This window comes from Rattus norvegicus, chromosome 18 (assembly GCF_036323735.1).
Source record: "Rattus norvegicus strain BN/NHsdMcwi chromosome 18, GRCr8, whole genome shotgun sequence".
NCBI classification, from domain to species: Eukaryota; Metazoa; Chordata; class Mammalia; order Rodentia; family Muridae; genus Rattus; species Rattus norvegicus.
The window spans coordinates 3,497,241-3,523,566 of record NC_086036.1 but is presented as its reverse complement, the minus strand read 5'-3'; the positions used below and the strand labels follow the sequence as shown (position 1 = coordinate 3,523,566).

Sequence of the window (26,326 nt, the reverse complement as noted above, 5' to 3'; positions counted from 1 at the left end):
CATTATGGTCCCACAGTTTTACACAGTTTTAGCCACGTCTCTTCTCTGGGCATCCGTTAGAGTGTGGATAATAGAACCTCTCAGAGTTGGTACAGGGTGTAAGAGATAAACCACCACATTTCACATCGTTCTTAGTAGGAGACAACAGAAGAGTCTTAGGGACATGGCAGCCAGAGGGCTGAGTGTACTGTGCAGGAGACATTGAGTCTGGGTTGGGGGACCTGAGGGAGCTGTGTGGACCACCTTATCACTTTTCCTGTACTCCTTAGGTGACCTCTTCCGTGCCATGGACTTTCCATTCCTGTATTTCTACAGCTTCTACGGCAGCTGCTGTGCCAGGTAATCTTGAGCCAAGTTATGTATATTCTCTGTGCTGTTAGCTGTGGCTTCATCTCTACAGTAATTACGGTAAATCGAGTGGGTTGCAGAAGCAAATAGGGGTGCATCTTCTGTCACCAGCAGGTCATCACTGAACACTCACAGCTGCTCAGTGCCAGCTTAAGTCCCGCAGAGCCTGGCCTGTCGCAATGCCTCACCCAGGACCATAGTTTTCAAGCCCGCTGAGGAGCTGCACTTTGCCTGCCTTCTCTCCTTCCCGGCCCTCACACAGAACTTTCATGTACAAAACTAATGAGGTTGACTCAGTTTGAGAGACTTTGTGTCCTCTCAGCTTGGTTTCCTTCTTGCAAAGGCAACTGCAAAACCTTCTGTGGAACTCTAAGTCTCAGAAGCACATGATAGAAAGGGGCATATAGACGCTATCAGTATAGAGCCTTTGGAAGGACTCGGGTGGAGACCAATCGGATGAGCACACACCCCGCTCCACCATCTCTAGATAATAGGAAGACTCGGAGGCAGTCTTAAGCTTGTATCTTGCCATGGTAGAGGGTTGTGTGGGCCATCCAGGACTAGTGGTGGCTAGCTGTGTGGCCCACTGGGCAGATTATTCAAATTCTTTCAAGGTGTTCCCCCCCCCCTCCAATCCCCAACTATAACATAGAACATACCAACATGGGGCTCTGTCTTTGTAAACTCCTAAGCGTCCTGCCTGGCCCAGGAAATGTTGTCATTATTAGTACCTGCTCAGGGCAGCTATAAGAAAAGTCTGAAAACTATTAATGTAGACTCCTGCTTCTGTCTAGAAATCTTAAGCAAGTTTTTAACTTGTTTTTACTCACCTAGCAATAATCACTATACTTGTCTTACAGTATAATCAATGCAAGTGTGTACTTAGAATACTGCCTGTGCATAGTTAAGTGCCATTGTCATTAGTCACAAAGCAAAATGAAACCGAAATCTTCACAACTATGTATAAAAGTTAGACTGTTGTTCCCACACAGAAAATGGTATCCATTTATTTTTGTAAATAGATAAAAAGTTGATGTGTACGGGCTGGAGAGTTGGCTAATAGTATGTGTCACCAAGGACCAGGTTTGATTCCCAGTACCACTTGGAAGCTCCTACCCTCTGTAACTCCAGTGCCAAGATGCACATGGACACATGGAGGAGAAATAATAAACAAACAGACAAACCCAGGAAGGAATCAGAAAAGCCAAGCACTGCTTCTGGAGTGGGTATATCATGTTCCGAGGGGGCGTTGGAGCAATGGGGGCATTATTATAGACATTCTGCATTTGAGCCTTGGAACAGTTCCTGTATCACCCTCAGAAGAGCCCCAGCAATGTTCCTGTCTGCTCTCCCAGCTCCTGTCAGTCTGTCTAGCCTGGCCTGCTCACTTATCCACCAGCCGAGCTTTCACATTGTGACCCATGCTGCTCAGGCATCTCTCGGGTAGGATGGTCTGGTGGTATGGGCAAGCATGCTCTGGGTCGTGGTCAATACCAGTTTGGTTATTTGGAGCAGAACAGCACCTTCACAGCTCCCTGGTGTTGGCGTTGTGCAGACACATTCTGGCTATTTTTCTGCCCCTCTGTAATCAACAGCTTTCTCCTAACTCAACATGTCAGGTCAGCCCCTTTTATTTTAAAGAGCAATTGATCTTTGCTGGAATTTCCTTAACTCTCTGTAATTATTTTATCCTCCTGACTTCAGTACAAAACTGACCTTTTTAAAAATGTGTAAAATTCCCCCATCGTTTTAATGGTTCCTCCGTTGCCATATCTCAGACTAGGAGTGTTCTCTTCAGGAGGTCCTGGGAAACTCAGGGGGTCATGGGAGATAGCCATAACCCAGAGACCCCTGAAACAGATCTCTCTTTCTCCCAGGATCCTTCACTTCAGGGATTCTCCCTCATTTTCAGGGGGGTATTCTCCATATCAAGGGGTGGATGAGCCGAAAGGAGGACGATAAAGATGAAATAGTTAAAAACAGAGACGCCTTTCCATGGAAGTTAGGTGATGAGTGTTTAAATGGGAGGCTGAGTTCACACTAACCGTCAGAGCAGAGTTAGAAACGATCTAAATATGCAACAAGGTAATGACACGAGAATCTGGGTAAGGTGCTGTACACTTGAAAAGCCTGCTAATTTCTGAACCAGGACAAATGGCCCAGCTAAAATAAGTTGCAATAGGAAATAATTAAATTATGGTAAACCATAAAAAAGGAATTATTTATGCACTAACGAGTCAGGCAGTGGGAGGGAAGGCTGTCTCTAAGCCACGGAAACTAGCTCATCCTGCCTGCTTCTGTGCCAAGGGACAGGCTTCGCTCATGCCTCTTAGCTAGAGGTGGAGAGGACAGGGCAAAAGACAAGGACAAGTTTTGGGAGACTGGACAAACACCCTGTGATGTTGGTTCTTAGCCACCAAGAGGTATCTCAGAGTACTGACTGCCTGACTCCCCAACCCTTCCCTCAAAGACGTGGACCCTAGAACTCCCCACTCTGACTCACTGGTGACTGCTGTAGACTTCAGTGCTGTGACAGGTGTCTAAGAAAAACAAGTGAAATATCAAAGACTCTTTGTTCCTGTTCTGTGTCTCCCAAGGTTGTCTGGTTCCCTTACTTGGGGCCTGTGAGGTAGGAGGAACTCCAATAGAACAGACAATAAAGGAAGTAGAATTTTTGGTGTGCTGTCCCCAAACACCACAAAGATAAGTTGTAGCTACCCAGACTTATTAGAGGTAAGCAGAGTTTAGCATGTGGGATGGACTGTTTGCTCACCAGTACTGGCTGACCAGCTTAAGAAATAAGCTGTACATATACTCAAACTAATAGAAGAAAAACTAGGGAAGCATCTGGAACACATGGGCACTGGAAAAAATTTCCTGAACAAAACACCAATGGCTTATGCTCTAAGATCAAGAATCGACAAATGGGATCTCATAAAGCTGCAAAGCTTCTGTAAGGCAAAGGACACTGTGGTTAGGACAAAACGGCAACCAACAGATTGGGAAAAGATCTTTACCAATCCTACAACAGATAGAGGCCTTATATCCAAAATATACAGAGTACTCAAGAAGTTAGACCGCAGGGAGACAAATAACCCTATTAAAAAATGGGGTTCAGAGCTAAACAAAGAATTCACAGCTGAGGAATGCCGAATGGCTGAGAAACACCTAAAGAAATGTTCAACATCTTTAGTCATAAGGGAAATGCAAATCAAAACAACCCTGAGATTTCACCTCACACCAGTGAGAATGGCTAAGATCAAAAACTCAGGTGACAGCAGATGCTGGCGAGGATGTGGAGAAAGAGGAAGACTCCTCCATTGTTGGTGGGATTGCAGACTGGTACAACCATTCTGGAAATCAGTCTGGAGTTTCCTCAGAAAATTGGACATTGAACTGCCTGAGGATCCAGCTATACCTCTCTTGGGCATATACCCAAAAGATGCCTCAACATATAAAAGAGACACGTGCTCCACTATGTTCATCGCAGCCTTATTTATAATAGCCAGAAGCTGGAAAGAACCCAGATGCCCTTCAACAGAGGAATGGATACAGAAAATGTGGTACATCTACACAATGGAATATTACTCAGCTATCAAAAACAACGGCTTTATGAAATTCGTAGGCAAATAGTCGGAACTGGAAATTATCATTCTGAGTGAGCTAACCCAATCACAGAAAGACATACATGGTATGCACTCATTGATAAGTGGCTATTAGCCCAAATGCTTGAATTACCCTAGATGCCTAGAACAAATGAAACTCAAGACGGATGATCAAAATGTGAATGCTTCACTCCTTCTTTAAAAGGGGAACAAGAATACCCTTGGCAGGGAAGGGAGAGGCAAAGATTAAAACAGAGACTGAAGGAACACCCATTCAGAGCCTGCCCCACATGTGGCCCATACATATACAGCCACCCAATTAGACAAGATGGATGAAGCAAAGAAGTGCAGGCTGACAGGAGCCGGATGTAGATCTCTCCTGAGAGACAGCCAGAATACAGCAAATACAGAGGCGAATGCCAGCAGCAAACCACTGAACTGAGAATAGGACCCCTGTTGAAGGAATCAGAGAAAGAACTGGAAGAGCTTGAAGGGGCTCGAGACCCCATATGAACAACAATGCCAAGCAACCAGAGCTTCCAGGGACTAAGCCACTACCTAAAGACTATACATGGACTGACCCTGGACTCTGACCTCATAGGTAGCATTGAATATCCTAGTAAGATCACCAATGTAAGGGGAAGCCCTGGGTCCTGCTAAGACTGAACCCCCAGTGAACGTGATTGTTGCAGGGAGGGCGGCAATGGGGGGAGGATGGGGAGGGGAACAAAAAAAAAGGGCTTCTCAATGTCTGATGTTTGGGTTTTTCTTAGGTGGTCTTTGGTTCTTGGAGGGAGCATTATCAGCCCAGATAACAAATGTTCATTAAAACTATGTATGCATATTTATACACTGAAAAAAAAAGAAAGAAGCTGTACTTATTTGTACCGTACTTATAAGTACTGCTGTGCTTAAGAAATAATTCTAGCAATATCTTCCATCTGCCCAAGTGGCCAGATAGGTAGTCTCCTATCTGTTTTTAAATTGTTCAGTGTATAACCTGGGGCTGGGACCAATAAGTTAGTAAAAACTTCTAATTGAGGCTGTCTCTTCCTTGAGACTTTTTTTTTAAGGTTTCCCCCTATTAATCTTTTAAGTGAGCAGTTTCTCATTGGTAAGGCACATCAATTCTTTAACAGTGGTAGTACACAGCGGAAGTCATATCTGTCTTGTGAAACAGAGGCAAGATAGAAGGGGCTGGGGCAATCATGCTTCTGAGGTGTACCCAGGATGCACTGGGGCAATTATGCTGCTGAGGTGTACCCAGGATGCACTGGGGTAATAGTGCTTCTGAGGTGTGCCCAGGATGCACTGGAGCAATAGTGCTTCTGAGGTGTGCCCAGGATGCACTGGAGCAATAGTTCTTCTGAGGTGTGCCCAGGATGCACTGGGGCAATAGTGCTTCTGAGGTATACCCAGGATGCACTGGGGCAATAGTGCTTCTGAGGTGTACCCAGGATGCACTGGGGCAATAGTGCTTCTGAGGTGTACCCAGGATGCACTGGGGCAATAGTGCTTCTGAGGTGTGCCCAGGGAACATTTTTTCTAACCAGCTTCCCCCTCCTGGTGTTCCCATTGTTTCTCAGTAATGCCTTCAAATGACAAAACAATAAGGGACTAAACCAAAATCAGGGACCTTATTGGACAACCAACATGGTTTTGCATTCTCCACCGAGTCTCAGTGCCCAAGCTTTTGGAGCAGTACTGATGTTGACAACATAACAGTGCCCATCTGCATATTTTTCTTTCAAGACTTAGCCAGAGTTAGGAACCTCTCTCATCTCTCCTTTGGAAAAAAATAAAAGTTCTAGTTTCTGAACTGCTGCTTTTATCCAGGGGTACGAGAAAACACAAATGTGGTGGAAGTTGTGTAATACTTAGAAATTAGACCTTGACCAGCTGAGAGTGATGGCATCTACCTGTAATTGCAGCTCCCTGGAAAGGGGGGGTGGGAGGATTTAGAGCTCCAGGCCAGCATGTGGCCGAGACCCTGTCTCCATGGCAGGGTGTAAGAGGAGGAGCTCACTGGCTGTGGCGGAAGGCAGATAGCCTCACTAACCAAAGGGTGTTTTCTCTTTTCAGTGGAGTGTTGGGATTCTTTCTCATGCTCAGTACAGTAAAGCTGAGAAACATTCTGGCCCCAGGGCAGTGTGCGGCCTGGATCTTCTTTGCCAAGGTAAGAAAGAGAGAGGGGCTTTAGGGGCAGGCAAGTCTACCTCAGGCATCTGTGTGCACAGACTTGTCAGTCTGGGTTATAGAAAGCAGAGTTTTAAGGAAACCATTTTTAGTGACACACGCCTGGGCATTCTTACAGATGATAATTTCTGAGATCTTTAACCTGTTTTATGGGTAAGACATCATCACATTCTTAGAAGGTGACTGTGAGTTGGCACCTGAACTTCCTGAGCCTAATTACATATCTGGAAATGAGAGATTTTGATCAAAAATTCTCCAAGGCATCTCCAGCCCTCAGATAGATTAACGTATGTCAGGAAGTCGTTTATCTCTTCCCTGCATCTATGAGGTTAGTTGACTTTCTCAAGAGGACCCAGCCTGTCCAGTGAGATGGTAGAGGAAAAGTGACCAGGTAGAGGCCAGGTGGAGGCACTTCTGTGAGCCTTCAGGACAAGGACTGCCACAAGAAGAGCTTTTGTGTCTCGCAGTGACATGGCTGAAGTATGAGAGAGAGGTGGGTAGCAGACGAAGGTCTGAAGCAGAAAGGCGGCAGTGGGAAGCACTGTGGGAAGCACCATGGTAACAGATGCTTTGACGTGAACACTCTTCTCCTGCACCTTACTTTTCCCTCATGTCCAAAGGAGTCAAGATGCAGGGACTTAGGAGCTGCTCTGGAGGAGTGGGATTCAATCTAACGAAGTGGCTATCAGAGCTCCCGCTTCAGCCGTCTGTGTTTTCAGATGCTGTTGCTTTCTGTGGAGATGGGCTTGTCCAGTGGTGATGTCACCCCCTCTGTCTGTGCATTAGTATGGTAGTATAATAGTTTTGCATTCAGAAGAATGGAGAGACTGGTTCAGATCTTCAGCATGAGAGAGGGAGGAAGCTGACGGTCTCCAAAACAAGCAGAGATCTGGGAAAACACTATCCAAAATCTTTGTGTCCATGCTTTCAGAAATGGACTAAAGGCAGACAAGAAACCAGAGGTATTTGTTCTTGGTAGGAACAGAGTAAATCATGGTGTTCTGCCCCCATTCCATCCTCTCAGCTCTCTCTCAGTGTGACGATTAAGCCAGAGCAGGCTGTGGGGAGCTATAGACATCAGGCTTGCTGCTTCTAGAAGTCACTCCCTCTGTTTGGGACATTGTTAATCCCCCGAGGCCATCTTGGTCATAAGTGCACAGGGGAGGCCAGTAGTTCTACTGTTTTGAGTTTATAGGCCTCACTGGAGCAAGCTGTGCACCGTGATCTTGCTGATGACCTACGTAGTTCTGGAGGTAAGAGAGCATTGTGAGCTCCACAGCCCTCCCTCTGTATATCTCACACCCTATGCCTCTACACCAAGGGACACACAGAAGAGGTGAAACAGACTCACACATACCCACACATCCCTGGCCAGGGGAGCCTGTTTGCACACAGAAGAACCAGAGGAAAGTACAAACTAAGACATGAAAACTGCCTTAGGTTCAAATGCCCTCTCCAGCCATGCAGAAGCAGAGACAAACGAGGATTTCTGGCTCATAACAACAGCTTATGACTGGTCCTCGCCAGGTGCCAAGTCACACATGCATGAAGAATGAGGATATAGATATTAGTAAAGACGTCAGCATCTATGCCTGTTATGAGAGACAGACTTTATGCTTGCTCCAGGAAGATCACTGAACAAGTGAAAAAACAAAAAACAAAAACAAACAAAAAAACCCTACAATAACGAGACGTGGGGAAGGTAGACCCAGAGTCACTACCACATATTATCTAACAAGCAGCACAGTATTCAACCAGAAGGTATGGACATTTAGAAAAGCAAACTGTGGTCCGTAAGCAGGAAAAGAAAAGGCTTCAGCTGTGGGAGCTAGCCCAGAACACTGCAAAGCATTTCTTTCAGAATGCTCAGGGATGGGGCTAAAACTATGCCAAGCACAGGAAAGGTGTAATGAATCCAGAATGTTAGTCAGAGGATTAGAAAATAACCAATGTCCAGATTGAAAGGTATAACGGAAATGAGATTTCTTTAGAGGGACTCAACGGGTTTTAGATGACAGAGGAACTGTAAGAGAGAAAAATCACCATTTAATACAGAGAAAAAAATTAGTTGAAAAAAAATGTGACCAGCACCGCAGAGACCTGTGAGACATCATGCATATCCACATGTATTAAAAAACAGTCTTAGAAGAGGAGGAGTCAGGGATAGAAAAATATTTGAATAAATAATGGATGAAACTCCCAAATTTTATGAAGGACATTAATATTCAATAAGCCTTAAGAACAAACAAAAACAGAACCTTGCCTGAACACATTATAATCAAGCTGATGAAAGACAAAGAAAATATTAGAAGCATCAAAACAAAAAAGATTTAGCACACATGGAGGAAAAACTAACACAATTTGTGAAAAACAACAAACCTCAAAACAAAACAAAAACCTGGAGGCTAGAGACATCAAGAGAAGGCCGCATTCTACATCCTGTAAGAAAAAAACATGCTTATCAGAGACTTAATATAGAGCAAAATTGTCCTTCAAATATGTCAGAGAAATAAAGACATTCCCAAATAAATCCTGAGAGATGTGTTTCTAGTGTCAGTAATTATATTAAACATGAATGGACTAAACAGTCCTCTAAAACAGTTTGGATATGCTTGGCCCAGGGAGTGGCACTATTAGGAGGTGTGGCCTTGTTGGAGTAGGTGTGTCATTGTGGGTGTGGGTTTTAAGACCCTCATCCTCCGGGTTGGGGATTTAGCTCAGTGGTAGAGCACTTGCCTAGCAAGCGCAAGGCCCTGGGTTCGGTCCCCAGCTCCGGAAAAAAAAAAAAAAAAAAAAAAGACCCTCATCCTCGCTCTGTGGAAGCTAGTCTTCCACTAGCAACCTTCAGAACAAAATGTAGAACTCTCAGCTCTTCCTGCATCATGCTCACCTAGACCCTGCCATGCTCCTGCCTTGATGATAATGGACTGAACGGCTGAACCCGTAAGCCAGCCCCACTTAAATGTCCTTATGAGAGTTGCCTTGGTCACAGTGTCTCTTCACAGCAGTAAAACCCTAAGAAGAAAGAGGTAGGGAAATGGCTCAGAGGTTGGGAGCACTGGCTGCTCTTACAGAGGACCCTGGTTCTATTTCTAGCATCCATGTGGTGGCTCACAATCACCTGTAGCTATAGTGTCAGGAAACCTGACACCCTCTCCTGGCCTTTATGGACAGCAGGCATGAGTGTGGTGCGTATATACATACTCATTGGTTGTCTTAGTCAGGGTTCCTATTCCTGCACAAGCATCATGACCAAGACACAAGTTGGGGAGGAAAGGGTTTATTCAGCTTACACTTCCACATTGCTGTTCATCACCAAAGGAAGTCAGGACTGGAACTCGAGCAGGTCAGGAAGCAGGAGCTGATGCAGAGGCCATGGAGGGATGTTACTTACTGGCTTGCTTCCCCTGGCTTGCTCAGCTTGTTCTCTTATAGAGCCCAGGACCACCAGTCCAGGGATGGCACCACCCACAATGGGCTGGGCCTTCTTCCCTTGATCACTGGTTGAGAAAATGCCTTACAGCTGGATCTCATGGAGGCATTTCCTCGACTGAGGCTCCTTTCTCTGTGATAACTCCAGCTTGTGTCAAGTTGACACACAAAACTAGCGAGTACACCGGTAAAACACTCAAATGCGTAAAATAAAAATAAATGAACCTTTTTAAAAAATGCTTCATTCAAAGGACAGAGATTGTTAGATTATATTTTTGAAATCTGAGCCCCAACTATGTACTGTCTAGAAGAGATTCACTTTGAATTAGAGTTACAAGTAGAGCTGTCTTGGAGGACTTGGCAGAGCCATTATCCTCATAAACTGATGGTAGGCACTTACTCAGGCACTTTGAAAGCAGCTTGGTACTTCCTAAAAGGCAAACAAGTATCACGCAGCACTTCTAAGAAAGCCTTCCACCCTACAAGGCTCCCAGGGATGTTCATAGTATCACCAGTGAAACCAAAACACGCAGACAAACAGTGTAACTGTGGCTTGGTGGATGGCTAAACAAATATCATTCGTGTGTGTGTGTGTGTGTGTGTGTGTGTGTGTGTGTGTGTGTGTATAAGTGCTCTTAAACCACAACAAGAAACAAGATCACATATTCTATGATATAGATGAATCTTAGAAGCATTCTGCTAAGTGGAAAAACCTAGTCACAAAGCAATGCATACATTATTCCATTTGTGTGAAATACCCTGAAAAGATAAATTTATACAGACAGAATATGTAATTGATGGTTTTTCATGAAGCAGAAGTTGGTTACATAGAGGTATAAGGAAGTTGTGGTTTATTGGTGATGGAAATGAGCTGAAACTAGAGTGTAGTGATGGTTGCATAGTCACTTAATAACTTACTAAGTTTGCATAGTGTAGTCTGTAATTTCTACTACCCTGCTTTAAGCTCTGGGCAGACCATGCTATCAGCCACCACCCTGTTTACCTTGGGTCTGTGGATGAAACCTGAGAGTGCGCACAAACACATACACACACACACACACACACACACACACACACACACACACACACACTTGCACATACTCACACATTTGTACACTAGCACACAAACACACACCATGTAGGTCTCAGGGATTGACTGTGGGCATTGGGCTTGATGCCTTTACTAATGGAATTTCATTGGACTCTGGTTGTTTTTTGTTTTTGTTTTTGTTTTTTTTTAAAGATTTATTTATTTATTATATATATGAGTACACTGTAGCTGTCTTCAGACACACCAGAAGAGGGCATCAGATCTCATTACAGATGGTTGTGAGCCACCATGTGGGTGCTGGGATTTGAACTCAGGACCTCTGGAAGAGCAGTCAGTGCTCTTAACCGCTGAACCATCTCTCCAGCCCTCTGATTGTTTTTTTATGGAACTTACCTTTCATAGATGCAGGGCTCAGCCTATTTGTTAGAGTTCTTTTTTTTTTTTTTTTTTGGTTCTTTTTTTTTTCGGAGCTGGGGACCGAACCCAGGGCCTTGCGCTACCTAGGCAAACGCTCTACCACTGAGCTAAATCCCCAACCCCTTGTTAGAGTTCTCTAAGGTACAAAACTGCTAGAATGAGCTAATATATATCTACATATTAGTAAGATGGCTGTCTTTTTACAGAAAGGCCAAGAGTCCAGGAGCTGTTCAGTCCACAGAGCAGATGTCTTAGCAGCCCCAATCAAGTGCTGAAGTCCCAGGGAGGTCCTAGAGAGATGACAGTTTTTGGTCCACATTAGAATCCCAAAGAAGGTTCTAACACCAGCGAAAGGATGTGTCAGAAAATATAAACTTGCCAGTGAGAATGAAGGCAAGCGGACACTAAAGTAAAGCCTTCTTTGTCTACGTCCTTTTATGATGGCCACCACCACCCTATGACAAACAGTAAATTATGCTTAGACAGGCTAGTGTGGAAACAGGACTTATGTAGATAGAACTGAGCTTCAAGCATTAAGGTGGGCAATAAATCAAAGCTTCAATGGCAGGGATAAAAGAACAGAACTGGCAAGTAAAGGAAAATAAATCTTAATTTAACTAACCATGTGATTGCTTTGGAACATGACAAAATAATTAAGTTAAGAAACACACAAACATTACACACAAACACAGGTGTGTAATGATAGTTGTGAAACACCAAGAATGAGGGATCCAGAGAGTAGGGATGTCTCCAAGGTTTGTAACTGGAGACATGGCAGGCCCGGGCATAACAGACAGACAGATGCTATGGCAGTAGTAAGACTGAGAGAGGAAGCTGGCAAAATGTATTCTAGATAGATGTGTGGCAGTGGACATCTAAATGGAGCTACTATAAATTGGAAACCTGGAGTGAGAATCATATAAGAGCTTAAGTCAAACCTTAGATGAGGGAAGGGCTGGAAGAGCTCATGGGTGGAAAAGATAAAGGAATGAAAGAACAGAGGCCAAACGCTCTCCTTGGAAGACAATCAGATGCTAGAGGGTCACAGTGAGCAGAAGAGAGATTGGGAGACACTCAGATGCTAAGTTTACTGAACTTTTCTTCTATGATATCAAGGTTTGTGGCCCCTGAAGTTCACAGTTAGAAATCCTAATCTCAGAGGCAATGGTAATGGTGCAGCATTGGGCACATGACTAGATTCTGAAAGCAGACCTCTCGGGAGTAACAGGCCTTATAAAAGAGACTCCAGTCAGTCATGGTGTAGTTCACACCTTTAATCCCTGCCCTTGGGAGACAGAGGAGGTGAGTCTGAGGCCAGCCTGCCTTATGTGGCCAGTTCCAGGCCATCTAGGGCTGCAGATTGAGACCCAGTCTTGAAATACCTGAGCTACCTTGTCTCACTGACTGAGGGCACAGCAAGAGGATGCTGTCTCTGAGAAGGCAGCTCCCTCCAGACACTGAGCCCACCCACAGGCTGATCTTGGATTTCCCCACCTGTACAAGAGTAAGGGCTGCATTATGTTGTCTCTAAGCTACCTACCAGTCTCTGGTATTAGTCATAGCAGCCATGATGGACAAGATACTACATTAGTTAATTCTCTCATCGCTGTAAAGCCTAACAAAACATCAGGAGAAACAGGTTTATTTTGGCTTACAGTTTGGGAAGATCCAGGCTGCGATGATGGGAAAGGCAGTAAGTGGAGTACTCAGTGTGCTGACACTACTAAAGCAATCTCATAGTTCCAGGGAACAGAGGAGGCTAGGCCAGCTTTCTTTATGGAGGCTCCACCTATTAAAGGCCCTACAGCATTCCAACACAGTGCCATCATAAACACAGGAGCCTAAGGTGGGCATTTCTCATCCAAACCATGGTGTCATCCAGAAAACCTTCCAGTCTTTCCTCTGTAAAGCACAGTTTGGACTACTCCCACAGCTCTCTAATCCTCACGACCTCCTGACAGTATAGGAGGTAGCCCCGAACAGTGAACTGCTAGGAGCCGTTTTGGTAATGCTCATGCCTACTCAATAAGACATTTGTCAGGTTCATAAGAAAGTACTGGAGTGCATCACTCCACCGTGGGACTCTCTTCTGTCCCCGTCACCAGGTGTCACCCTCTTTGGAAGAAGGTCTTGGTGTCAGTGTTACAGGTAGGCTACTGGAACTTTTGTCCTCCACTCGGATAGTCAGAATTTACCCTTATAGAAGGTGGTTCCCTCACATTGCTGTTCACGAGGAAGAAATATTGTAAAATTGGAAGGTACTAGAATACAAGCTCCTGCTGGTTCAGAGCAGGATTCAATGAGCTAATGTATGTGGAAATGCCTGGGGTGTGCTTTTCAAACAGCATAGTGTAGAATGATGGAGACCTAAATGAAGACTTAATTCTCACCTAATCTCAAGTCCACCATCGTAGGTGCGGGAATCCCTTTTCTTTTCTGTACACAAGCACAGTACTAATTTCTGCCTGACAGAGGCCATTAAATGCTGTCTGACGTCTCCGGACTGGTGAATGCCAGCCCTTGGGAGGTCCTTGGCTCTGTCTAACACTAGCTCAGTTCTCTCACAGAGTTAACCAGTGGTTTCCTGACTCTGCGTTTACCATTGCGTTTACTGGTTTGAGGAGCTGCCGCTCTGAGTGCAGCATCTGCTAGAACCAGGCTTCTCTCGTGCTATTTAATCTGAGATTGGCCAACAAAAGAAGCTACTGATGCACCGCTCACAGTGTCTTAAACCTGTATAAAGAATCATTGATCCAAAGCAGTCACTGTGTGTATGAAAATGTGTGTGCTGGTTGCCATGGATACCACCCAGCTGGCTGCTCTGTGATCACTCAGTAGCCTTAATTACATACTGGCATTGCCCGGGAGCCTTCAAAGCTATCTCCATAACAACATCTCCTTGTGGAGTAGTAGTAGTTTCCCATGTAGGAGTTTCTGTTAAGAGGTGGACAAATGCTGCTGGTAAACTGGCTGGTGTGTCCTTATGAAAGCTTTGATATGCGTAGGACATTTTCTGATTTCTGACTTCCTGTCTCAGGCCACAGCACCGCTCCTTTCTCTTTTCATGTGGCATGGTAACGTGTCTCCCTAACCTGTTGCCAAGAAACTGAACTAAGGAGGGGTCTTCACTATGTCAGTGGACTAGAGAGGGTTAGCTTCTTCAAAAGTTATTTTTCTTTGTGTATGAATGTGTCCCTCTTGTGTGTATATGTGTGTCACATGCATGCCTGGTACTAGCGAAAGCCAGAGGAGGGGGGATCCCTTGGAACTGGAGTTCCAGATGGTTGAGAGCCTCCATGTGGGTGCTAGCAGTGAAACCTGGGTCTTGTACAAGAACAAGTGTTCATAACTAATGATCCATCTCTACAGCCCCCCAAAGTAAAACAAAAAACAAAAGCAAAATATAAGACACAAGACAGCCAACATTGACCTCTAGACTCCATACACATGCACACATATGCACAGGACACCTGCACATATGTGTGCATACACACAGAAGCAGATACATACATATCTACCACACACAAAGGCTGGGTTGTTCTAATAGGGGAGTCGTACACATTTTCTGACATCAGGATAATATGGATCTTTACTTTTTATTAATGTTATGTATTTATTTCTTTATATGTGCACATGGGTATGGGTATGTTTGTGCGTGCTTGTGGATATGCGTGCCTGTGCTGTGGGTGGGGAGGCCAGAAGCTGATAATGGGTGTTTTCCTGTCCATTTCTTTTGAGATAGGGTCTTTCATTGAACCTAGAGCTGACTCTTTTGATCAATGATCTAGCTGACAGTCCTCAAATCTACACATGAGCACTGAGGCTATAGGTGTGCCCTAGTACAGCCAGCATTTCTGTGTGCGCTGGAGATCTGAACGCACACCCTCATGCTTGCAGAGCAGGCCTTACACACTGAGCCATCTCCACAGCGTCTAGTATTTTAATCCCCACCAGATGTCTTGACACACACTTACAGGAAGGTCCTAAGGCTTAAAACATTGACCGCTACGCTACCTTGAGTGTTCAAGGAGGTGACAAGCAAAGATGTCTTTCAAGTTCTTAGGTCTGGTTTGACTTGTGTCTGTGCTCACAAGGGCAGACCAGGGAGGAAATCCTGGAAGAGCAGGTCTGATGAGGTGTTCCCCACATGTCCTGTCTGCAGAGCGGAGAACATTCATTCTCTCACGTGCTGTGCATTGTGTCACCGTGTTTATTTCTTCTTGTTAGCGCTGCTGATTACTCCGACACGCCTCCTCGGTGTGTTTTCGGTGGCCAGACTATTTCTGCCTTTCCTCAGCTCCCATGCCATCGCCGGCGAGTCGCTGCTTCCCTGTGCCTGTGTTCACAGCTCCTCATCCTCCTTCCCCACACACCACAAAGCTCATCTGACCGTGGGCCTTCTCACTCAAGTATTCTCCCTCTCCTTTTGGTTCTTACTCAACATCTTTGTGTGTTCTGAAACGGTCCCATGAAAATATGTGGCGAAAGAAAGTAAAGCTCTGCTACAATGTAACTTTTATGTTGAAAGAGTGTACTGGGAAAAAAAATCTAATTATGGCTGTCTCCTAATTAAATCATTTTTCTTGTTCACCGGCTAAGCTTCTGTGGTGATGAGAACAATTTTTCATGGAAAATTTAAGCCCAGAGGCAACAGCATAATTTCCTTTACCGTCTCTAACTGGGCTCTAACCCAGCATGTCGATGCCTTTCCGTGACATCAACGGTGAGGTGTGGTGGGAACATGGAGCGGCTTGTGAGGGGTGAGTCTTAGTGCTAAAGCATGTGGAAACACCAACAAAGAAGCCAGTTACCCAGGAGTCATTCGTTTATGAACAAGATTTTTTTCCTAGGGTCCCTAGGAGGGAAATACTGTTCAGGATTTGAGGGAAAATAAGCACATTCTGTTTTCTGTTGTCACATTAATTCAGAGAAGAGGGTTAAGTTCTGGGGGATCTTGAATAAGGTGATGATTCATCTTGTCTCTGTGCCTTACGTCTCCCCCTCCTTCCCAGACCCGGAGATGGTTTGTCTTGTCTCTATGTGTTATGTCCCCCGCCACACACATACACACACACACATACACACACACACACACACACACACACACACACACACACACACACGTGTGCATTACAGTCTACCCCCTCCTCCTGAAACCTGGTTTCAGTACCGCCCATCATCACAGAGTTCTGCGTTGCAAAAATATGGTGGCAATTCTGGGTTTCACAACTTTTGGCTGAAGGAATTTGCTGCTCATTTACTGTGGAGACACTTAATTTCCAGTGTCCTGACTGCGGTTTTTCTGGATGTGCCTCATATCCTTTAGAATAACTAGAGTGTGAAACACGAAGGTCAGTTATTTCTCATTTGGGGTGTGGGGTGGGGGCGGGGTGGATGCAGTGATGTGAGCACCAAATAAACAAGTTTCCAGGGAGCAGCGCTGAAAGAAGCTGATTAACCACTCCTGAACACTGGTGGGAGTGGGGTTTGAGCCAGTCCTTCGTACAGTTTCCTCACCTTCCTCTCCCCAAAGGAGCAAAATCACGTGACATCTTACCCACACGGCGTTAGACTTCTTTCTCAGCACTCGAAGTTTAACATCCGGGAGATTTCCTCTTCTGTTCTTACCTGTGTCCAACTCTTGGGTCCAGACGGGGAGGTCAGGGCACTCTCTCCCACTCAATAACCTCTTAAAAATTTTAAATATCATATTTTGTATGTGTATATGTGTAAAGGCACATGCCATGGCTCACTTGTAAAAGTTAGAGAAAAGCCCACCAGAGTCTTTTTTTTTTTTTTTTTTTTTTTTTGCTTTCTCCATACTGGTCCCAGGGATTGAACTCAGGTCCTCTGGTTGGTTGACAGTGTCTTTATCCTCTGAGGCATCTCACTGGCTGGCCCTCCATGGAAGCCTTACCGCATCCATGTCTGCCTTGCTCTTCCAGATTGCCAAGCGTTGGCTGCCCTTTGGCTGTGCTGTGAGCTGCACTTTCTTCTCTGCACCTTTAAAGTGTCAGCACTGGAGAGGGAAAGTGTGGACAGTAATTCAGCTGCGTCTCACAGGTGCCCTGGGTTGGCTTTCTGTGCTTTGTTCTTCTGAGATAGCAGTGCATGCTAGAAGGTAGGTGCTGTGTGGTCTATCCAGGAGCGTCCATGAAGGCATGGTCACACGTGTTCTATCGCCTTACTCCTTTGCCTTGAGTGGTAGGGCTCAGTTGAGCAGCCCACAGCTGGTGGGCCAGCTCAGATCTCCCTTCTGCTTAGTGATTTGTTTTTGTTTTGTTTTGTTGAGGTGTGTGGTTTGCATAAGAATGGTCCCTGGAGGGGTTGGGGATTTAGCTCAGCGGCAGAGCGCTTGCCTAGCCCTGGGTTCGGTCCCCAGCTCTGAAAAAGAAAAAGAAAAAAGAAAAAAGAATGGTCCCTGGAGGCTCAAACTTTTGACTGCTTCATCCTTAGGAGCTGTGCTAGTAGCAGGGGTTAGGAGACGTGGCCTTATTGGAATAGCTGTGGCCTTTTGAGGGAAGTGTGTCACTGGGTTGGGGGGTTACAAATGCTCAAGCCAGGCCCAGTGCAGCTCTCTCTGCCTGTGGATCTAGATGTTGAACTCTCAACTATGTCTGCCTGCACACCGCCATGCTTCCCTCCATGATGAACCTGTAAGCCAGCCCCAGTTAAATGCTTTCTTCCTTTGTAAGAGTTGCCGTGGCTGAGTGTCTCTTCACTGTCACAGACTAACACTAAGACACAGTGCTCAGTATACAGCTGAGGCCGACCCAGAACTTACACAGCTCTTCATTCTTAAGAGTCTTTCCTTTGTCCTGGGTGAGATGTCCTGTCAGCAAGTTCATTCAGCACACGTGTAGAGTGGTGTCTTAGTGTTCAACTCTTATGAAAGAATTTAATGGGGGGTGGGGGTGGGTCGCTTACAGTGTAAGAGCCTTAGCCCATTATCAACCTGGTGGGGAGCATGGTGGCACACGGGCAGACATGGTGTTGAAGAAATAGCTGAGAGTTCCATGTCAGAAGGCAGAGAGAGACACTGGGTCTGGCTTGGGCTTTTGAAACCTCAACGCTCACTGGAAGTGACACACTTCCTCCCACAAGGTCACAGCGCCCAATTCTTCTCAAGTAGTGCCACCCCCTGATGAATAAGTGTTCAAATATCTGAGTCTGTGGGAGCCATTCTTACTCAAACCACCATGAGTGGCCTCTCCTATTTAAGACCTGTGTTAACAAACCGCAGCAACAAAGGGGCACCGGATTTCTGTGTGTATCGGTTTGCTCATCTGCAAAGTAGAAATAATGGTATGCACTTCAGGGAAGTGTTGCAAGACCAGCAAGCTGTTTTGTTACTTGGAGAGGACGAGTTTCCCTCACAGGGTTGTAAGGTTTGAGGTGCTGGCTTGCATTTTGGATTGAGTTGTGCTCTGGAACCCTTAGGTCTGTAGGGAGCTGTCAACTTGTTCTCTCACTGTTCTACCATTCAAAGAGTTTTAAAGCTATCACAAATGACCAAGTAAGTAAAATTACGAGCCATATTATGCAGTTTTAAAATACATTACATTTTCTCCAGATAACTCAGGGACCCCAATTTATTGCCTTAGCTAACTTTAAGAAGTATTTTCTTGGTGGGTTTGTTTACTTGTTTAAAGAGTAAGAACCTGCATCTCTTAAAGACAGTTGGACAGGTCTCCAGTGGGAACTCATAGCTTTCATGTCTGTTAAGTTGGTGATGAGCTGAGACAAATGAATTCACGGCCACAGGCTGTGGTGGAAAAGACCTGCAGTTTCCAAGTGCTGGATGGGCTGCAGGGAACACTGATACCAAACAGTGTTACCCTTGTAGCCTAGCTGTCACACTTCTGGGTGTTGCTAAACTCCACCCCCACAGCTACCTGGGAACAGCCCAATGTGCTCCGCCCCACAGTTGCCTGGCAACAGACAGCTGTGCCTGACTATAAAGGGGACTACGTGCCCCCTCCTCTCCCTCATATTTCTCTCTTGCTTTCTCTTTGTTCTCTTCTCTTCCCTGCTCTCCCCCTCTTCACTGTCCCTTCTCTCTATCCCTTCCCCCTTCCCTCCACGTCCTCTCCTCTCCTCTTCTTCTCTCATTAAACTTCTCCACGTGGAACCATGTTGGCCTGATGTGCTTTGTCCGGGCACTGACTGAGATTTAAACCCTAACACTGGGTGTATTCCCAGGAGAAAGGAAGACCAGGGCTCACACTGTCTGTGGGGCGGAAGTGGCAGCGACTTGATTGAAAGGACTCTGGACTCCTTGAACTGTGCCCTTAGCAGGTGAACTTCATGACAGGGTATTATACATTTTTAAAAAGCTGCTTTGAAAATAGTTTGAAGTTAGCGTATAAAGTATTCAATTTCATTATGACATTTTCAGAGGTAATTTTTGCTGACTCCTGCCTCTCTTTCCCTCCCTATCTTCCCGCCATGCCCTCCCACACCCGTGTAGCCTGCTTCCCCTTCTCACATCACATCTTCTGCTACCCTGATCCTTACCACCTGATCCCTCTGCCTCTTGCTGTGATGCTGCCTTTTTACTATGGCAGTCTGGGTGTCACTTGGGGAAAGGAAGATGTTTAGACCAGAGCCTTGCTGTTCTGGTTGTCAGCCACTGTCTCCTGAGCTCAGTTCTCTTATGAAGAGATAAGCCCAGACTCCCCATAGCAAGGCAAAAGGAGAGGACCTGGGACTGTATGAGGGGCTGAGGTGGGTTAAAAAAAAAAAAAAACAGCCTGCCTGCCATTCCCTCAGGCTAAATGTTTCAAGTAAGCAAACACAGTGTTCCAGAGCTCTGCCTCTCCCTGGGTACACCTGCTAGGGCTGGACTGGGCCTCCCAGGCGATGGCCTCAGGCATCAGGTTGATGTTTCAGGTGGCTTTCCTCTGACTTTGGAGTTAGGATTGGACACTTTTTAAAGCAAGCTTTTCAAGTTGACAGCTCTGTGGGTCCTAGCTTGCAAGGCTGTAGACGCACATCTTTGTGTGTTGTGGGTAGCGAGGAGAGGTGGCCTGCCAGCTTTTGTGAGAGAGAACGGGGAGGGAGCAGACTCCCTGAGGGTATGGAGTATGGCCAACCAAGGACTGCCTGTGGCTGCTCACATGCCTCTTTTTCTGTGTCACTAGAAGGCCCACATATGCCTCCCCTCCACACATGGAGACATCCCTGCCGAGGTCTTGTGTTATGTTTCTTAGTCATCAATACTGATCACTACTTTTCCTCTGTATCTGGCTGTCTTTTTAAGCTTCTTAGATGATTCTCACCGGAAGCTAGTAGAGGTGGGGGCCTCCATTGGTAAAGTGCTTGTCCCCCGGCAGTGAAGACCTGTATTTTGATTACCTCCAGAAGATGTGCACGCGTTCAGGGTTCAAAGAATGCAGGCATACAACCACGGATGGGCATCCGTGTAAAACACAGAACCCATGTAAAATAATTAAGTTGCAGTGTAGGGTGCCTCTGATCTTAAGGTTGGGGAGCAGAGACAGGAGGATCCCTCGGGCTTACTGGGTAGGCTGTCTGGGTCAAAAATAGAGATTGATTCGGGAAGATGCCGAGGGATGATTTCCGGTCGTACATACAGGAACACAACCATGTAACAAGTCACAGGCCGGCTGCCTCTCCAAGCATACAGTATGTTTCTCTGGGATTTTTAAAATACCTTACTAGGAGACAGGGCTTTCTAGTGATTGTCCCCATTCCCTTCAGTTTCCCTTGGTGGTAATGGCAGCTGCTAACTGCCCCACACCCAGCATTTCCATTAACACCCAGTGGCTTAGCATTTCCTAAGCTTACCAAGTGCTGTTCCTTCTACAGAAAATCCCCTTCTCAGCTTTCCATGCCTAGTAGCCGTCCTTCAGACTTCACACAGACCCCTCCCTGTGAGAGGCTCGTTCTGTGACACTCAGTACTGTACCCGTATCTTGACCTCCACCAAGTGATGTTGAATCGGCTTCCTCATGTATGTCCACTGTTGACTACTCAGCGTGGGCTTCTGCAGCAAGTCTGGCCTTCCTCATTACCTCTCTAGGCCCTCGTATGATTTCCACAAGAGCAGTTTAGCTTCACCTCAGCAAAAACTCAAAGCGTTTGCCATTTCCAATCCAGTGAGTGAAGACTTTGAAACATTTCTTCTTTATTTTTAAACTTACATTTTAAAATACTTTCCAGCAGAATAAAGAAGGGTGTCTTGGTCAGTCACAATAAAATGCCGTAGAGTGAATGACTTCCAACCTCTGTCTCTGTTTCTCTGTCTGTCTGTCTGTGTCTGTCTGTCTGTCTGTCTGTGTCTGTCTGTCTGTCTGTCTGTGTGCACAGGTACGTGTGTCCATGTGAGGGTGGAGGTCAAAGGAGGCTTTGAGTGGCAGGCTTTAGGAGCCTCTCACCATTTGTTTGACACAGGGTCCTCATTGGCTGGCTAGGGAGCGAGCTCCAGGAGTCTCCCTGCTTCTGCCTCCCATGTTGACATCACGGGGGTAAGAAGTATGCTTGAGTTCTGAGGGTCAGGCTGAGGTCCTCATGCCTCCAAAACAAGCTCTTTAACAACCGACCCGTCTTCCTAGGAATTATTTCCTGACAATGCTTAAAGCTAGGATTCCAAGCTTTGGGGATCAGCAGGGTGGTTTCTGCAGGGACCTGAGGCTGAGGCTGGCTGTCTCATCCTGGATGTTCCTGGGACTTCACCTTTGGTGTCTATGGAGCTGGTGGGGAACAGCAACCTAGATGGAGGGAGAACCTGGGGGCACATGCTTTGGTAATTATTTAGCTGTTTTATGTTTGGTTTGGCACTGAGATGAGCCTAGAGCCTCATACACATTAGGCACACACTGCCACTGAGCCACACCCTCAGTCCTGCGTTCTTTATATGAGTGCTGGTGCTACCATAGCGGCCCCACCTCCAAAGCTCTCATCCGAGCTTAGGACTTTGGTATAGGACATCATTCAGTCTGTCGTGTAGGGGCCATAGGTGTCTGTTTACAGTTTACAGAGACCTGGAGTTGAGTGGCGAGAAAGGTAAAGCCTTTGTCAGTTCCTCAGATGGAAATCTGCTGGCGACTGAGGCCTGTCGGATGCTTAGTGCGCTAAGGAGTTCTTGTGTGACATTTAGAACTGTACGCCGTCATGCGGAGGCTCACTCCACCCCAGTGATGCTGACTCCGGAATTGCTGGCTAAAGCAAGGAGGTGGGTCAAGAGCAGCAAAGGTCTCACTGATCAGACACCAGATCTCCGACTTTTGAACACTGACAGGAAGCTGGTCTCTGGTGCCAACACATATCTTGGCATGTCTGTTATTCCCCTCTAATATGGTGAAGCATAACAAGGAAGATGAATTGAAGGCACTGCATCAGGAGATGAAACGGTTGTCATGGCCTTGGGGATGCATGTTGGATTTTTATTAGGACTCCTTTGAGTGCAAGTTTATCCCATTTCTAAAAGCTGTCTTGAGGGATTAGATCTACCCTCTGTTTGGATCAAAAGTTAAGAAATGAGGACACGTTGGCCACAGGCCCTTTATCTGCAGCAGCAGCAGCAGGGCACGACTCTGGGACTTGAGAACTGCTGGGACCTTTGATCCACAGGACAGAGGGCTAAAAGAGTAACTGGCAGGAATCCATCATTCTGTGAGTAGCTGACAGCAGAACAGCCCAGTCCCTGAATCAAGGGTAACCATGAGAATGCAAAGGGCCAGGCTGAGGAAACGGCCCGGCACTCAGCCTGGCACAGGCAGGCTGCTGCTGAATGCAGTTCCAGGCTCTCCTCTCCTGTTTTGACTCATCATAGGATGGGCCAATGCAGACAAACACCCAGAAGGTTCAATAGAACATCAGTTCAGTATATTATCAGTTCACGATATTACCATGGCCGTGAGAGAAGTGTTGGAATCCTCCACAAGGAAGAGATAGCAATGTCTAATCTGTCCAGGAGGTTTACAAGTCTAGGAGAGGGCATGGTCGATGGAGAGTTCAGGGTTTTAGGGCTGGGGTGTAAGTGGTAAAGTGCTTGCCTGCTATGGACAGGGCCTGCATTTGAGGACAAGTGCTAAGGTGGGAACAAGAAAAAGGACAGAAAGAGGGTGAGGGAAGAGAGAGAGAGGAGAGAAGATGGAAGGGAGAAGAGGAGGAAGACTTGTTCTTGTTAAAGGTTTTGGTGCCTGAGTGCCTCTTCCCCCTGCTTGCTTGTTGGATCACAGACCAAGAGAAGGCCCAGGAGCAGTGGGCTGGCGGGAAACAAGTAGAGTTGGAGGAAGGCATTCAAGCCTGGCTGTTAGACATTAGGCCTCTGTTTCCTGCAGGAGACAAGGCTTCTTGTCCATCCTCCTCCCCAACCCCAACACTTGGAGGCAGAGAATCAAGAGATTTTATTGTATGGATTCCAGAGAAGAAAGAGACCAAGTGTCCTGCCTTTAAATCTCAGGATCCCACTAACAAGTATAATGAGCTCAATAGATGTTCAGTCAGGGAGCACCTCTTCCCTCTGTGGGAACTTGGAAGACAATGAAAGGATGTCTGTGACAGCGGCAGAGCTTCCTGCCCCAGAGGCTGGAGTAGGAGAAAAGAGACCAAGCCACTGACAGTCACCACAGCCACACAACTCAAGTAGAAACTGTGCCCTGGAGAACTGTGGGACCGTGAAAGGCACTCTGGTTCCCTGTTGAGGAGGTTTGAAACCCTGATGACCCTGAAGGAACGGTAGGCATTTTGCCTGACTTCCAGGAAACCAAGCTGGTCACTAGCCCACAGCCCTCCATAGATCTGTGGCCATCAGTCATGTAAGGGCATCGCCCCAAGCCCCTTGTAGGTAGAGGTCATCAGGTCAGGTCACGTAGGCTCAAGACAGATCTCCATAATGAGGTACCTAAAGGCCTGGAGGCTTAGCCAATACCTTTCCTTCTCAGACACTCCTCCCTGCAAAAGGTATTTAATCTCAGGCCCCTGCAGAGAAGTAGGGTATAGTTTTACTCATGACAATAAACGCCTTAAAACCCGGGACTGTCTCTTTTCATTGGGATCCACTATAGGGAGCCACAGAGAAGGCCTTTGCCTGCAGAGCTGCCATCAAATCTCCTGAAGAAGGCCTCCCTATACTCCCAGTGTCACCCACCACCAAGCCGCAGCCTGGCCCACCACCACTGTCCAGATTTTCCCCCCGCAGGATCAGTTGAATCGTCTCCCCCTTTCCCCCCCTCAGCCCTGGGCTAGACCCAGCCCCATGGGCCCCCACTCCATTCTTAGCTCTTTCAAGGCATTCTAGTGGCTCCTGGATGCCCAAGAGCCTGAGAACCAGATGGCCCCGGCCTCCTTGCAGGCCTGTGGACCCCTGAGCCAGCTCCAGCAGTCTCCTGCGGCTTCCCACAGCCTGACACCCGCCCAGCATGGGATAAGCGTGGTCAAACTTCCCCAAGCGGCCGAGCCCTGTGTCGGAGTGGACATGGGACCCCATTAACTCTACAATGGGCACCAGTCATAAATCTACAGAAGAATGTCTCAGAAAATGGAGATCTGTCTTGAACCTACATGTCCTGTGATCACGTCCTCTACCTGCAAAGGGGCTTGGGGCATTGCTCTTACAAGACTGAGGGTCACAGATCTATGGAGGGCTAGTGACCAGCCTGGTTTCCTGCGAGTCAGGCAAAATGCCTACTGTCCTTTTCAGGGTCAACAGGGTTTCAAACCTCCTCAACCGGGAACCAGGGTGCCTTTCGCAGTCCCACAGAGAACGTTCTTTTGCTCCAAGCTGCTGAACCTAAAACACTGGACTATGATTTAGAAAATTAGAAAGTTAATTAACATTGTGATGATGAGTTAGTAAGATGATTGCTGATGGGAGAGAGATGTTTGGAGGAGTTCCCACAAGGCTTTTCCACATTGCCTGCCTCAGCATGGCATCCAATAGCTGCAGGGAAGCAGTGGTTGGCCAAGCCCATGTTGAATGCCAGTAGCCTTTAGATCATATCACTGACTCTTTTCTCTTTTATATAATAAAGGGGAACCTTTCATTTCAGACTAGAGTTTTGTACCTTATAACAGGCTAACATTTCAACAGAAACAACCAGGAAGAAAAGAAGTTACATGTGTCATATTTTTAAGGCAGTTGGAGAGCTATAAAAGCAATAAGAATTGGCTGAAATACATTTCCAGAGAGGGAAGAACCCTCCTCAGGTATTCTGAGAAGCATAGAATTTTTGGTAGGGATGAGTAAGGAGGAAAGGTTTGTACTGTTTCTAGATCTGAGCTAAATATTTGGTTTGGTCCCAGAGTACATACTCTTCAGGGAAGGAAAAATTAGTAGACAATGAATCTATTGTAGGGTTGGAAACTGGAGGAGCCAAGAAGGCGATTCTGGTTTTCTTATGCGATGCTTGCTAAATTCTGAGGCAGCATGCAGGCTGCGGTGTAGCCTAGAGAGAAAAAGAATAGTTTTGGAGAACAGAATCCTTCTAGGGGTACCTATAATAAATGTTCAATAAGTTTAGATAGATGTCTGAGTTTGGATGGGGTGGGATGGGAGACTTAAAGTTCAGAGCCTCCAGAAGCCAGACCTTTCATGAATAAGGAGGTACAAACCCACTGAGCTCCCACGTATGGAGTGCCTAGGTAGACCAGAGGGAACCAACTCACCAGAGCTGCATCCCTGAGAACCCCACGCTGCCACCCCCACCCACGTCCCTGTAGGAGGAAATTCTTCCTGGTACAAGGTATTGCCTTGAGGTCCTGTAGTTATTTTTTTAATTTTTTTTAAAGATTTATTTATTTTTATTTATGAGTACACTGCAGCTGTCTTCAGACACACCAGAAGAGGGCATCGGATCCCATTACAGATGGTTGTGAGCCACCATGTGGTTGCTGGGAATTGAACTCGGGACCTCTGGAAGAGCAGTCGGTGCTCTTAACCACTGAGCCATCTCTCCAGCCCAGAGGTCCTGTAGTTATTTTACAAAGAACATTCACACACCAAGATGACAGGGGTTGTGGTGGTGGGGTAGCGAATAGGTAAGAATCTGTCAATGACAGGGACAGAGCCACAGGGAGCCGCATACTGGAATAGCAATATTGGGCACAGCCTTAGACACTGGCCTAGCACATGAATCTCTAGTTTCAACATCCAGCACCACAAAGAGGAGAAAAGGAAGAAAAGGGGAGGAAAGAAGAAAGGAATTTTTCAAATCGAAGAAGCGCTCTTAGGCTGTAGACTGGCATTTTAATGGAAACCATGTGCAGCCCTGGGGAGGTGCAAGGCCCACTTGGTCCTGCTGCTGTGTGA

The 26,326-nt window shown here is 46.4% G+C and overlaps 1 protein-coding gene across 7 annotated transcripts in view; it reads left to right on the top strand.

Annotated features, from left to right (window-relative positions):
- Positions 1–26,326, top strand: part of Tmem241 (transmembrane protein 241) — a 152,234-nt gene that overhangs the window by 69,533 nt on the left and 56,375 nt on the right. For 5 of the 7 annotated variants that reach the window (XR_001842036.3, XM_017601069.3, XM_039097282.2 and 2 more), the window contains exons 12-13: positions 270–339; positions 6,036–6,129. Coding sequence is in view for 5 of the 7 variants with exons in the window: in XM_017601069.3 (XP_017456558.1) it covers positions 270–339; positions 6,036–6,129 (164 nt within the window). In the remaining 2 variants the exon portion in view is untranslated. Of the gene's footprint in view, positions 1–269; positions 340–6,035; positions 6,130–15,276; positions 26,191–26,326 lie in introns of those variants that run through there. The other 2 variants (XM_063277641.1, XR_005496208.2) reach the window with 2 other exon arrangements.